Consider the following 14,288-nt stretch of genomic DNA (forward strand, 5'->3'; position numbering starts at 1 on the left):
TGATTTTTTACTTGGTCTGTAACACCATGGGCTAAATAGGTGACTGTAAATTGCTTTGTATTGTGTTGTACGATGCAAGAAACCACTTCACAAAATACAATTATTATTACCATACAGAAAATTATGCAATGTAGTCTACACTCTGCCTATTGGCTTATTTGCATATTCAAGCCTGGTCTCAAAATACAACACTGCCCCTTTATTTACGAAACAAGCTTTTTACCTGACTGGCTTTTCAAAGACAGCTTTAAATGTAGCCTACACGTTTTGTGCTCTTGTAGAAAGCAGTAACTCCACATTGCTGACCTATACTTATCTATAACTGGGTTAATAACTCGCTAACTAGCAAAGAATAGCAACAAATGTGCACACTCGTAGCTCTGATCTGAAAAGCGCAGCCAATAGAATTCTACTCCGTTGCGATCTGTCAACAACATCAGACTTAATCTTGCAAAGTTAGATTTGTTTTGGTTTGTTGCATTGAATATTGGGCTGATATAATGTTGACTCGATCACAGTAAAAAAAAAAAAAAAAAGATCTATATGGTACAAACTAATGGGGCGGACTTAGTAAAGTTCAGTCTCTTGCGTCTCTGCGCGGCATGTCATTTCCTCGGCGCGCCAGTCCTGGAGGAAGTGCGTGACCGCGCACAAGCGCAGTTTAGAGGGACTGTTGTTGGTGGTCAGGCCTTGTTCATTCGAGTTAGGGAGACATCTTGATATATTGTAAAACCTATGCATGTCTCTTCTTGTGCAGCTGCCAAAGACGCAGCACTACTCTACATATGTGTTTCAATCTACAAGATCACTTTTTTCCCCCTGTAAACAACCTTCCCTCTCTGTAGACTGGGGGTTAGATCCCTTTGAGATATCCTCAGAGGTGTATGGCAGAAGGCTTTGACTAGAGGGTTTGGTTCTCCCTGATACTGAGTGTACATGTCCTCTGTCATCGGATTAGTGGAACGGTAAAAATTTAGGTATTATGAGTGGCATCATGTACAGTGTACTGTACATCTTCTCTTTCCGTTGTGGAGTTAGAGTAAGAATGGTGAAGTCATCTACAGTGTGTGCCTGTGTTACCACCTCGCTCTGATTTAAAACACATTAGTCACCTCCTCGATCTCCTCTGTGTCGTCCACTTTATTGCCTGACTGTTACATCACACAGAGCTGCCATAGAGGAATATGGTGGTGAGCAGTAACAGAGTTGGCAAACCTCTGTTTTTTTCCACTTTGGTTTGTTTCATAAATTGCTACATTTATTAGGCAGGGTTATGGCATACCTACTTTCTGTAAGTTTGCTGTGAAACCACTCCCAGGAAAACAGTGCCAAGTGTGACTGGACTATCCTGGCTAAATACATAAAGCAACATGAACTGACTGTTGAACATCAACAACCTGCTAACATATTAGATATATAGGATAAGGATTATTCCAGAAGCTAGAATTCTCCGTTTGCGTCTACTGACTGTTCTTCAAGTACATTTATTTATATTTTTTTGTTATTCTGTGGAAATTGTTCCCAAGTAGGCCTTGTGCATAGAGTTGTATGGTTTAATTTCGCAGTCATTGTTTTTTGTTTGACATACACTTTAAAGTGAAGAATCTGAGTCTCAGCATCACTCTGTTACCGTGTAATGACCCTTATCCCACATCTTACTAGTTTGTTCCCTTGTTTCTGTCATATTGATATACAGTACCAGTTTTACAGACTGCCTTGGAAGTAGACCAAGACCGTACTTGTACAGTACAAGATTTGATGACTGAATGGAAGAAAAATGGGTGCAGTAAACACAAAAGTCCGCCATTTTCTCCACAAGGTTTCCATGCATCTTTGTCTTTCACCAAATTCACTTTGAACTCTGTATTGTGCTGCAAGTCATTTGCAACACATAGGGGTAGCCCCTCTCCTTTTCTTTTATCAAAAGGAAAACAGACATCACCATAAACTCTCCTTAATCAGATGGGCCTGTGGTTTTGTCTCAGCCTGAAAGGGTTTGGCAGTAAATTGGACGTTGACCCCCCCCCAAGAAAAAGAGAACAGGGGAAGAGGGGGGCTTGTTTCTCAGAAGAGCTCATCTGGAAAAGGCTTTTGTGGGATTTGGCAAGAGAACGGCAGGCTTTACTCCCCTGTCTCACTAGTCTAACCCTATAATTAATTGTGTATTTGTGAGCTTGTGTGTGTGTGAGAGTGAACTTGCTTGTGTGTGTGAGAGTGAACTTGCTTGTGTGTGTGAGAGTGAACTTGCTTGTGAGTGTGTGAGAGTGAACTTGCTTGTGTGTGTGTGAGAGTGAACTTGCTTGTGTGTGTGTGAGAGTGAACTTGCTTGTGTGTGTGTGAGAGTGAACTAGCTTGTGTGTGTGTGAGCTTGCGTGTGGGAGTGAGCTTACGTGTGTGTGTTAGGCATTCCAGGTCTATTACAGTTCACCAGACAGGTTGGTGTTTATTAGGTTAGCCTTGGTTAGCTGAGCTCTCTACATTGAAGGTTTGTAGGTTGGGCTTTTTATATACCACTCTATGGGGTGTAGTGTACCTATGTCCAGTGTGTACTATGGGTAGCCAGGGGTCAGGTCCTACAACCCTTTATTCACATTCAATCTGCTATCATGGGTCACCTGGCATCTAGCCATTAGTCATGCAGCCAGGGAGCATAGAAATGGAGTAAATAGAATGTGTTTAAGTTCAGGGAGCAGGCCTGGTTGCTATGGTTTGTTGGGGTACTGTGATATAGTAATTTAGTTCTGTTCTCCCAGCCCCTCTCTGAGTCTCCCTCCTGCATTAATAATTTACCAGTCAAAGTGAGCTGCCAGACTTTCTATCAGACACACACCCATTTACCATCCCTTTTACTGCATGCGCTCTCTCCTCTCCCCACCCTTTGCCCCTCAACAACCGACTAACTGACTTCCAAAACCTCAAATATGCCAGAACCTCGCAAGCAGGCAGGAGCATTTCCTTTGAAGAAACTGTTTCATGTGGTCCAGATGTATTTAACTAGTATCCACTTTTTCCTTCACTATCTTATCTACTCCTTTTGTATTTCACATCTTATCAGCTAACTAAACTACAAACATGGTTTATATGAGCTGTAGCCTGCCCTCAGGTTTCTTATTTTAAGACCGTGTACTACGTGGCTTGAACTTCTAGCTTCTCTTGAACTGATTATGATACTGCTAGCTAAATCCCAGAGTGCTTTGGGGGTAGATGACCTTTTTTTCTTTTGCAAACTGGTGCTCTCTTTGTAAAGGTTAACTTAATCACATGTTAGTTTGCAGGATTCTTTGTGTGTACATTGCCAGAATGTTTTGACAACCCCTTCATTACTTATGTGACTTGTGACTTTTAGAGTGCTGAGTCCCAACAATTCTTCAGCTGAATGTACTGCTAAAGGGGAAGATGTGAAATCACAGCAGTCATTTCAATGTTGATTAAGTCTGCTGACACCGGTCTTCTCTCCCTCTCTCTGTCTCTCCAGGTTTCCACCTCAGTGGCACAGTCACGGAGCCCGCCTCCCAGTCGGAGCCCGAGGTCACCCACAAGGTGGCCATCAGCTTCGACCGCTGCAAGATCACCTCGGTCACCTGCGGCTGCGGCAATCGAGACATCTTCTACTGCGCCCACGTGGTGGCCCTGTCCCTGTACCGCATCAGGAAGCCGGAGCAGGTCAAGCTGCGGCTGCCCATCTCAGAGACCCTGTTCCAGATGAACAGAGACCAGCTACAGAAGCTGGTCCAGTACCTCATCACAGCACACCACACAGAGGTGCTGCCCACTGCCCAGAAACTAGCCGACGAGATCCTCTCGTCCAACTCTGAGATCAACCAGGTCCATGGTAAGAAAGACACACAACACCAAGACTTCAGTTGTTGGACTTAACATAAGGTCCCCATGTTCACATAAAGTGTGCATTTGGTGAACAGTTGATTCATGTTTAGCACAGGAATTTAGACAGAACAACAAGGTTTTACAGTCTATACCTGCCACCAGATGACCAGGTATTGTGCTTTACCCAGAGCCTCTGCTAGTCCCTTACATTCCTTAGTTTCTACCCCATCTTCCTCTGGTGGGCTTGAAGAGCAAGGTGTGATGTCTAGTCAGAGTCCTGACAGAGTACTGATTGCGATACCAAAGCAGCAGCCAGGACTCGGAGGCATCAAACAACTCGTTTGATGCCAGAGTCTCCCGGCCTGCTGGTGCTTTCTGTTTCTTTAAGTAAAAAAGAAAGTCAGACGTCAGCATGAACAGCCCCCAGTTATCCCTCTAGTCTGGAAAACAGAGTTTGCGTCTTAAATAGCATCCTATTCCCTATATAGTGCACTACTTTTGACCAGGGCCCATACTCTGGGCAAAAGTAGTACACTATATATGAAATAGGGTGCAGTTTGGGATGAATACAGGGGAACTCTGCAGCTTGTTATCTGTCCACATCACTATCAAAATATTTATCCACCCCAGCCTCTTAACAAGGAAGTCCATCGCCCAGTCTCCTGGTGTTTGCTGTCGGTGTGTTGAAGTGGGAGCCCACTTGACAATGAAGAAGCAGGATTTGATTGAGGGTTTGATTGTGGAATGTGAACGTTCGGATACAACAGTGACTTGGCAGGACTTCAGTTGGTTCTACTGGGTGTTGGTGCTACCTAAAGGACGCCTACCTGGGTTTACATACCTGGGTTTACATACCTGGGTTTACATACCTGGGTTTACATACCTGGGTTTACATACCTGGGTTTACATACCTGGGGTGACACATTGTTTACGTTTTTTAGCTGTTTGCTTAATTGGAAAAATATTCAAGGAACAAACGTTGTATTATATGAGGTTAGATTTGAGGTGTGTCTGACAGTGCTTATTGATATAAGGCATGTTTTGGGGCCTGCTAGCTTTAGTTATGGTTTTAATTCATCCTTGGTCTGACTTTGTCTCTTTCTGTTTGTGTTCCCAGGGGCCCCGGACCCCACGGCAGGGGCCAGCATTGATGATGACAACTGCTGGCACCTGGATGAGGAGCAGGTCAGGGAGCAAGTCAAACTGTTCCTGTCCCAGGGAGGGTACTACGGCTCTGGGAAGCAGCTCAACTCCATGTTTGCCAAGGTACGTACGTCTGTCCTGTCTGTCTGTCTCTGCATGCATGAATATTCAGTATCAAAATTCATCCCGGATGACTTACTGTATATTAATGAATGTTTTCTGTAGGTGCGAGAGATGCTGCGGATGCGTGACTCTAACGGTGCCAGGATGTTGACCCTGATCACAGAACAGTTCATGGCCGACCCTCGCCTCTCTCTGTGGCGGCAGCAGGGGACTGGCATGACGGACAAGTGTCGGCAGCTATGGGACGAACTGGGTAAGTCCCTCTCACTTCCTTAAATGTACAGTGTAGAGCTCCAATTTTCACAGAACAAATCAAATCAAATCAAATGTTATTTGTCACATGCGCCGAATACAACAGGTAGACCTTACAGTGAAATGCTTACTTACAAGCCCTTAACCAACAATGCAGTTTTAAGAAAAATATGTGTTAAGTAAAAATAAGAAATAAAAGTAACAAATAATTAAAGAGCAGCAGTAAAATAACAACAGCGAGGCTATATACAGGGGGTTACCGGTACAGAGTCAATGTGCGGGGGGCACCGGTTGTTCGGGGTAATATGAGGTAACACAGTTGATTATGAGTTGCTATTAGCGCATATGTTGTGGATTATAATGCATTGCAGAAGGCTATAAATGCATACATAATGCATTGTGAAGAGGGTATTGATAGGAAGTGTACCTGACCAACAATCTCATTGCTGCTTGGATGTTATTGATTTGAGTCAGTTGAAAACAATATGCCCTTGTCCAAGCACTGGGTGTCGTTCGCAGTTGGTCAGTTGGTCAGGTAGTAAAGGTACATCTGAAAAACCTTTCGGCTCAAAGAGCAATTCCAAAAGGAATGTGGCCTCACCACTTCAGTCGGCACAGCTATGTAACTGTTACCTAACTGGAAAGCCACCGTGATACACGTGATGTGAGGTATCTCTCGCCCCATGCATGCTGCCATAGCAGCGGATCAGTCAGTGCTGGAGTCAGTGAGTGTGATTGTGCAGCCGTCCAGCAGTGCATACATCAGGGTCAAGCGCTCACCTCTATTGGGATTGCATGAAAAGGGCCGGGATCAATGGGGTTTTCAACCTCCCCGGTATTGATCGGAGCATTTAAAGGGGTCGATGACTGCAGATCCTGAGGAGGTTCATTGGAGAGCAACATCAGAGCAGAGAGAGGTTTGCTGTGCCTCGCTCCCTCTTCAGGGACACACAACAGAACAGCAGAACCCTGGCTCAGGGGTAATGTTTAGTTACCGGGGAGCGACAGGACAGGGCTCTCTGATTGGCTAGGACTGCCTACAGGATGATCACCAAAGCGGCCAATCAAAGGTGTTATTGTTAGGGGGGTGCTTTAAAGCAACCGTGCTGCACTCTAGTAAGCTGTTAGTAACAGAAGCTGTCCGTGTGGTCAGCAGTGAGCTAACAAAGTGCTCTGAAACGAGGGTTTAAAAGGTAGTGAGAAGGAGGGGGTGAATACTGGTCATTTGTTACCTTTCGATAGGATGGGATGTGAGGGGTAAACTAGTTCCCTTCCCTGAGTCTATGCTACTAAAGATCTAATGTCCCAGTGCCTTTGTTTTAAAGATGTGACTTTAATACAGTCCAACCCGGACCACAACATACACTGTTAACCTTTATGACCCGTTCACAATATTACCATAGAAGGACATGATCTTTCTATGGACCCTCTCCTCCACACCTAAATAGTCAAACGTTATTGGTTATTCCGCCCATTGACCTTTACCCCTTGACCTTTGTCATTCCCCAGGTGCCCTGTGGGTGTGCATCGTGCTGAACCCGCACTGTAAGAGTGAGGAGAAGAGCGGCTGGCTTAAGCAGCTGAAGAAGTGGGGCGACATGGACATCTGTCCCCTGGAGGACGGCAACTACGGCAGTGAGTTGCCCAACATTACCAACGCTCTACCACAGAGCAACTTCGCCCAGGGTCAGTCGCAGTCTGAAGTCACATACATATAGAATACACATGTATACTATAAATAAATATATATATATATACTGCTAAAAAAAATAAAGGGAACACTTAAACAACACATCCTAGATCTGAATGAAAGAAATAATCTTATTAAATACTTTTTCTTTACATAGTTGAATGTGCTGACAACAAAATCACACAAAAATAATCAATGGAAATCCAATTTATCAACCCATGGAGGTCTGGATTTGGAGTCACAGTCAAAATTAAAGTGGAAAACCACACTACAGGCTGATCCAACTTTGATGTAATGTCCTTAAAACAAGTCAAAATGAGGCTCAGTAGTGTGTGTGGCCTCCACGTGCCTGTATGACCTCCCTACAACGCCTGGGCATGCTCCTGATGAGGTGGCGGATGGGCTCCTGAGGGATCTCCTCCCAGACCTGGACTAAAGCATCCGCCAACTCCTGGACAGTCTGTGGTGCAACGTGGCATTGGTGGATGGAGCGAGACATGATGTCCTAGATGTGCTCAATTGGATTGAGGTCTGGGGAACGGGCGGGCCAGTCCATAGCATCAATGCCTTCCTCTTGCAGGAACTGCTGACACACTCCAGCCACATGAGGTCTAGCATTGTCTTGCATTAGGAGGAACCCAGGGCCAACCGCACCAGCATATGGTCTCACAAGGGGTCTGAGGGTCTCATCTCGGTACCTAATGGCAGTCAGGCTACCTCTGGCGAGCACATGGAGGGCTGTGCGGCCCCCCAAAGAAATGCCACCCCACACCATGACTGACCCACCGCCAAACCGGTCATGCTGGAGGATGTTGCAGGCAGCAGAACGTTCTCCACGGCGTCTCCAGACTCTGTCACGTCTGTCACGTGCTCAGTGTGAACCTGCTTTCATCTGTGAAGAGCACAGGGCGCCAGTGGCGAATTTGCCAATCTTGGTGTTCTCTGGCAAATGCCAAACGTCCTGCACGGTGTTGGGCTGTAAGCACAACCCCCACCTGTGGACGTCGGGCCCTCATACCGCCCTCATGGAGTCTGTTTCTGACCGTTTGAGCAGACACATGCACATTTGTGGCCTGCTGGAGGTCATTTTGCAGGGCTCTGGCAGTGCTTCTCCTGCTCCTCCTTGCACAAAGGCGGAGGTAGCGGTCCTGCTGCTGGGTTGTTGCCCTCCTACGGCCTCCTCCACGTCTCCTGATGTACTGGCCCGTCTCCTGGTAGCGCCTCCATGCTCTGGACACTACGCTGACAGACACAGCAAACCTTCTTGCCACAGCTCGCATTGATGTGCCATCCTGGATGAGCTGCACTACCTGAGCCACTTGTGTGGGTTGTAGACTCCGTCTCATGCTACCACTAGAATGAAAGCACCACCAGCATTCAAAAGTGACCAAAACATCAGCCAGGAAGCATAGCAACTGAGAAGTGGTCTGTGGTCCCCACCTGCAGAACCACTCCTTTATTGGGGGTGTCTTGCTAATTGCCTATAATTTCCACCTGTTGTCTATTCCATTTGCACAACAGCATGTGAAATTTATTGTCAATCAGTGTTGCTTCCTAAGTGGACAGTTTTATTTCACAGAAGTGTGATTGACTTGGAGCTACATTGTGTTGTTTAAGTGTTCCCTTTATTTTTTTGAGCAGTGTGTATATATATATATATACACCCACACACACACACACACACACTGGGCCTGTAAACTGTCACTAGAATGCATTTTATTTCCCAAACCATGATTCTGATACAGTGGTGGAGGTTGACTGATCGTAGTAATCCTGAGTATATTGTACTCAAAGTACTCATCGATAGATCTCCATTGCTGAGTGTTACTATACAGTATGTCCTATGGACTGAGGTCTAACTTTCCCCTTCTGTCCCTCTCTGCGTGTCCCCCTCCAGACTCCCTGGCCCGGCCCAGACGGACAGTGTTCACGCGGGCCATGGAGGCCTGTGATCTCCACTGGCAGGACAGCCACCTGCAGAGGATCATCAGCTGTGACTACTACATGTCCCCAGCCTACCAGCGAGAGGGAGAGAGTCTCCTCTTCAACCCCCAGGGCCTGCCTCTATGGCTAGGTGAGAATGAAATGGCCTGCTCAGTACACACTCTCAGCACTTGATATTATATTATATTAATTGAAGATGGTATCGGAAGGCCTTCTCAGTATATTTATTAACACCATGTACACAGACGCATATACGGACGCACACACGCTGGCCCAGCTCCTGGCAGGAGTTAAAGCTATGATGGTGGTGTGTTTTCCTATCTGTAACACCACCACTTTTTTGTGTCATAAGCCTCCTTTAATTCCACTTCCACTGAGTCCTGGAGCTGGAGTAAACAGCTTCTGGGGGAAGATTTGTCCTCATTCTGCACAACTTAAGCCTGTATAGTAGAGCTGGAGTAAACAGCTTCTGGGGGAAGATTTGTCCCAGAAGCCAGGATAGAGGGAGTGGGTGTCTTCTGCTGAGGCTGCCGGCATGGGTGTGGTGTTGCTGAGCCACTGTCATGTGACTTGTGTCGTAGATCACGTCCCCACGGCGTGTGCGCGGGTCGATGCCCTGCGTTCCCATGGTTACCCCCGCGAGGCGCTGCGGTTGGGCGTGGCCATCATCAACACCCTCCGGCTGCAGCAGCACCGCCAGCTGGACATCTACAAGCACCAAAAGAAAGGTAGCGCCCCCTGTCTGCCTGGAGACAGTTCACTGTTCTCATTAGTAGGGCCCAGTGTTTTTCCTGGTTATGTGACCTGATGAAGGAAAAACTCTGAGCCCTACGTAACAGAATGAATACATTTGATTTTTTTTTTTATACAGTGTTTGATCTTGTTGTAACCCTGTTGTGTTCCTGTGTGTGTCAGAGCTGCTTCAGAGGGGGACAACCAGCACTACTAACCTGGAGGGCTGGGTGGGACACCCCCTGGATCCCATCGGCTGTCTGTTCACCACCCTCACTGAGACCTGCCGGGTGGAGGACGACAACGCTATGGACACTGGAGGTACGCATCTGGCCAAGCCCTGTCTCGGCAACATTTACAGTCCTCGTCAATCAAACTGGTAAAAATGAGGTCAGTCCAACAACCACAACTGATCAAGACCATCCCCTGGTAAAGTCACCCATACAGAACCCCCCCCCCCCACACACACACACACAGTGGTGGAACATGAATAAAATCAATCACCATTTGCATTCCATACATCCTTTAGCCCAGCCAAACAGAGATCAGGAATTTGGTACCGCCTATACTGACAAACCTACAAGGAGGCATTGTTTGCCGGAACAATACTGGCGAGTGGTACGGTGAGGGGGCTAGAGACAGAGAGAGAGTGTGTGTTAGAGAGACACAGAGAGGGAGAGTGTGTGTTAGAGAGACACAGAGAGAGAGGGAGAGTGTGTGTTAGAGAGACACAGAGAGAGAGGGAGAGTGTGTGTTAGAGAGACACAGAGAGGGAGAGTGTGTGTTAGAGAGACACAGAGAGAGAGGGAGAGTGTGTGTTAGAGAGACACAGAGAGAGAGGGAGAGTGTGTGTTAGAGAGACACAGAGAGGGAGAGTGTGTGTTAGAGTGACACAGAGAGGGAGAGTGTGTGTTAGAGAGACACAGAGAGAGAGGGAGAGTGTGTGGATTATAATTTATAGGGTCATCCTCACAGTCCTTTGTTTGACTCTGGTGAGCAGCTGGAAACATCTGGTAGGGGGGCAGGGTTTAACTTGAATTCTGACCAATCAGGGGTCTTTACACATCAGAACCAACAACAGCAGCTGCAGCTGGCCAGAAGAGCCAGAGCCATAACAGTGGAAAGAGGAAAACATGGAGGCTATCATGGTTACAGTATGAGAACTAACCCGGGCAGCAAAGGGATTCCACATGGTTAAATCCACCTTGGAGCTGATCTCACACATGCCAAAAAGCCTAGAAGCCCAAGGCTTACATCCAATGGACGTTCCATTGGAGAAGAGATGTTGTTTGATCCAGCGGCATGATTGGAGAATCCTGATATCCCCCCCTCCCCCCGTAATAAACAGGATTGTTGTAGAGAGGGAGGAATCATTTTCCAGGGGGATTTAAGTGTGAGCCTCCCGTGGGTTGGGTCTGAGTCCTTGTCAGCAGATGTTAGTGTTTTTCCGGGACCTCAGGGACACCTCTCTCTCTCTGGTGCTGCCTGGCATCCACAGCTGCCCGTGTGGGAGACTGGGAGCTAGAGAGAGAGGCTCCTGTCTGTGTCAGCTGCTCCCAGCACCTTTCAGCCCCCCCCCCCCCCCCCAATAAAAAGAAACTAGGCAGCCATTTTGGATTATTGTTAGCATCTAGCAATATCTCATAGTCCTGCTCGACCGCCATTGCAAACCGTTTGAATAAAGGTTTAATAAAGTAGAACGGAATCTCACTTCCATGACCATCCCTGTAAACTAAAAAAACTCTCTTCGTCAGACTCTGGAGAGCACAAGCCGCCAGTGTACCACCACGTGCCCGTGTGGGGTTGCCCAGATGGTGGGGAGTCCTACCTGGCACTGGCCCTGGAGGTGGCGCTGATGGGCATGGGGCAGCAGAGGGTGATGCCCGAGGGCCTCTATGCCCAGGACAAGGTGTGCCGGAACGAGGAGCAGATTGTGGCCAAGCTGCAGGAGATGGAGCTGGATGATCTGCTGGTCCAGGCGCTGAGGAAACAGGCTATCCTCCTACTGGAAGGTATGAAGACTAGTTTATTATTGTCCTCTGCTCATCTCATTTCATCCTCTATCTCTTTTCTGTTCCCTTCAATCTCCCTCTCTTTGTCTCACTTATCCTCCCTCGCTCTCCTGTTCTATTCTTTCACCCTCCGTCACCCTCTCTCTATCTGCCCTGCTTGCTGCCTCTTCTTCCTCCTCTTCTCCCTTCCTCTTGTCCTCTCACCCTATCTCTTTAGCTGTCCCATCTCATCCATCTCTCCCACCTGGCTCCCCTCCACAGATCCTGCCTCGCAACACTCAGCTGAAAATGGATCTCAACCCTGGCCTTTCCCACCACGTCTATCCCCTTCCTTCCATTTCCCCATGCTAGCTATGCTATAGCCCACCCCCATCTTGGGCTTTGGGGAACGTTAGCTGTGTAACCCTAGAGCAGACATCTGTCTCGCTGCTAGGGACGAGAGATTTGGTTCATGCCCAATGGGCAGTGAGTGTGTGTGGTTTCCGGTTTGCTCTCGCCCCCATCAGGTTGAGAGCGGTATAACCTCATATTGCTGTTATTCACTGCTCTACTTTGAGGCATGGTTTGTTTAAACCGGTAGACTTGGACTATTCACCAAGAAACGGAGCCAAATCAGAAAGGGAAGATTCCCCGTTCCGGTGTGTGTAGGTAGCTGGACAACTCTGATGTTTTGTGTCTGTCCGTCCGTCTCTGTTCAGGAGGTCCCTTCAGTGGCCTTGGTGATGTCATCCACAGGGAGAGTGTTCCCATGCACACCTTTGCCAAGTACCTGTTCTCAGCCCTGCTGCCCCACGACGCAGACCTGGCCTACAAACTAGCATTGAAGGCCATGAGGTGAGATCCCAAAACCCTTCTAGCATGTATTACCAAAAACAGAACATCTCAATCCTGAAGGTTGAAGGTACTGTAAATTGTAAAATAATATTGAATTGAATATAATTTTACAACTCATTTTCAACATTCAGGATTTGATCACATTTTATGATCAAAGTAGGAGGATCACACTATCTTGCTGCAACAGTGTGTGTCTGAGAAAAGGCTCCCTCCCTCTATTTGTACCTTGTTTTGAAGGATGATTCCCTATGACTGCATAATCCCCATTTGCCTTGCAGAGTCATTATCCCACTGAGGCTCCTCAGGGTCCCGGCTAATACACAATCAATAACACGGCTTAGAGCTGCACACACACGGTGCATATGTAGACTTCGTGAGCAGAGAACTCTAATGCAGCTATACAGACTGGTGATTGGATGAGCCAGCATGAATCTGAGGATGATACTTATAATCATGCTGTAGACCAGGGATGGGGGTGGGGGCCACAACAAAACTGAAGTCATCATGGGGGGGTGCAGTGCCTCGCGGGTCTGCGTACCCACATCCATACACACACATGCAGTCAAAGCCAGCCCTAGCCTTTTGGGGGGCATAAAGTGAAATGTTGATAGCTGGCTAGACTCATTTATTCAATAATAATAAAATGCTATCTGGCATGGGTTAATTAATGACTGTCGGTGACTGAGATAACAAGAGAAAAACTGCTGATGCCCAATCAAATTGTGTATTCTACTATTCTAACTCAACGGTAAGTTGAGACACTGACTGAGTTCCTAAAAAATCCGTGGTTGATCCGTGGGCCTACGAAAGGGCCACCAGTTGCCCATTTTGAATAGAAAACATTTTCTTAGTAGTCATAACTCATCTAATCACTGTCTCCTCTCTCTCTCTGTCTGTCTGTCTGTCTGTCTGTCTGTCTGTCTGTCTGTCTGTCTGTCTGTCTGTCTGTCTGTCTGTCTGTCTGTCTGTCTGTCTGTCTGTCTGTCTGTCTGTCTGTCTGTCTGTCTGTCTGTCTGTCTGTCTGTCTGTCTGTCTGTCTGTCTGTCTGTCTGTCTGTCTGTCTGTCTGTCTGTCTGTCTGTCTGTCCGTACCCTCTAGGCTCCCTGTGTTAGAGTCGATGGCGCCCTCGGGAGACTTGGGTCACCCCCACCATGGCATCAGCATCGTGCCCAGCCGATATCCCCGCTGGTTCACCCTGGGCCACCTAGAGTCTCAGCAGTGTGAACTGGCCTCTACCATGCTCACCGCAGCCAAGGGTCAGCTCTACTTACAGACACACCCCAGCAGGCCAAATGCACAACCACACCACTGTCAGAGAAACGCTCCTAGGCCCTTCTCCACCACTACAGAACACCACATACAAACTGTTGGATGAGAAATGTTTTTGGATCCAATGTTGTGTTGTTTGTACCTCCAGGAGATATGTTGAGATTGCGGACGGTGCTGGAGGCCATCCAAAAGAACATCCACTCTTCCTCCCTCATCTTCAAACTGGCCCAGGATGCCTTCAAGATCGCCACTCCGGCTGACAACCCCCCAGACATCACCCTGCTCAATGTAGCTCTGGAGCTGGGCCTGCAGGTACTGAGGGATAGCTACTATGGTGCGGTGGCGGGGGGGGGGGGGGCGGGCATGTGCACGTGCAGGGATGTCTTGGATGAAATGTTCTGGTGGGTAAGTGTTGAATTGCTGTGCAGTCTGCCTTTTCTAACATGCCTCAATGTGTGTCTCTC

The 14,288-nt window shown here is 47.6% G+C and overlaps 1 protein-coding gene across 2 annotated transcripts in view; it reads left to right on the forward strand.

Moving 5' to 3' along the window:
- Nucleotides 1-14,288, forward strand: part of LOC106599366 (zinc finger SWIM domain-containing protein 5) — a 49,704-nt gene that overhangs the window by 29,987 nt on the left and 5,429 nt on the right. The window contains exons 2-12 of one of the 2 annotated variants that reach the window (XM_014190566.3): nt 3,476-3,832; nt 4,943-5,091; nt 5,194-5,344; nt 6,853-7,029; nt 8,931-9,107; nt 9,559-9,705; nt 9,893-10,030; nt 11,464-11,721; nt 12,420-12,555; nt 13,654-13,811; nt 13,973-14,136. In XM_014190566.3, coding sequence (XP_014046041.1) covers nt 3,476-3,832; nt 4,943-5,091; nt 5,194-5,344; nt 6,853-7,029; nt 8,931-9,107; nt 9,559-9,705; nt 9,893-10,030; nt 11,464-11,721; nt 12,420-12,555; nt 13,654-13,811; nt 13,973-14,136 — 2,012 coding nt within the window. The remainder of the gene's footprint in view (nt 1-3,475; nt 3,833-4,942; nt 5,092-5,193; nt 5,345-6,852; nt 7,030-8,930; nt 9,108-9,558; nt 9,706-9,892; nt 10,031-11,463; nt 11,722-12,419; nt 12,556-13,653; nt 13,812-13,972; nt 14,137-14,288) is intronic. The other variant, XM_014190567.3, reaches the window with a different exon arrangement.

Source organism: Salmo salar, chromosome 03 (genome assembly GCF_965601325.2).
Source record: "Salmo salar chromosome 03, fSalSal1, whole genome shotgun sequence".
Lineage (NCBI taxonomy): Eukaryota > Metazoa > Chordata > Actinopteri > Salmoniformes > Salmonidae > Salmo > Salmo salar.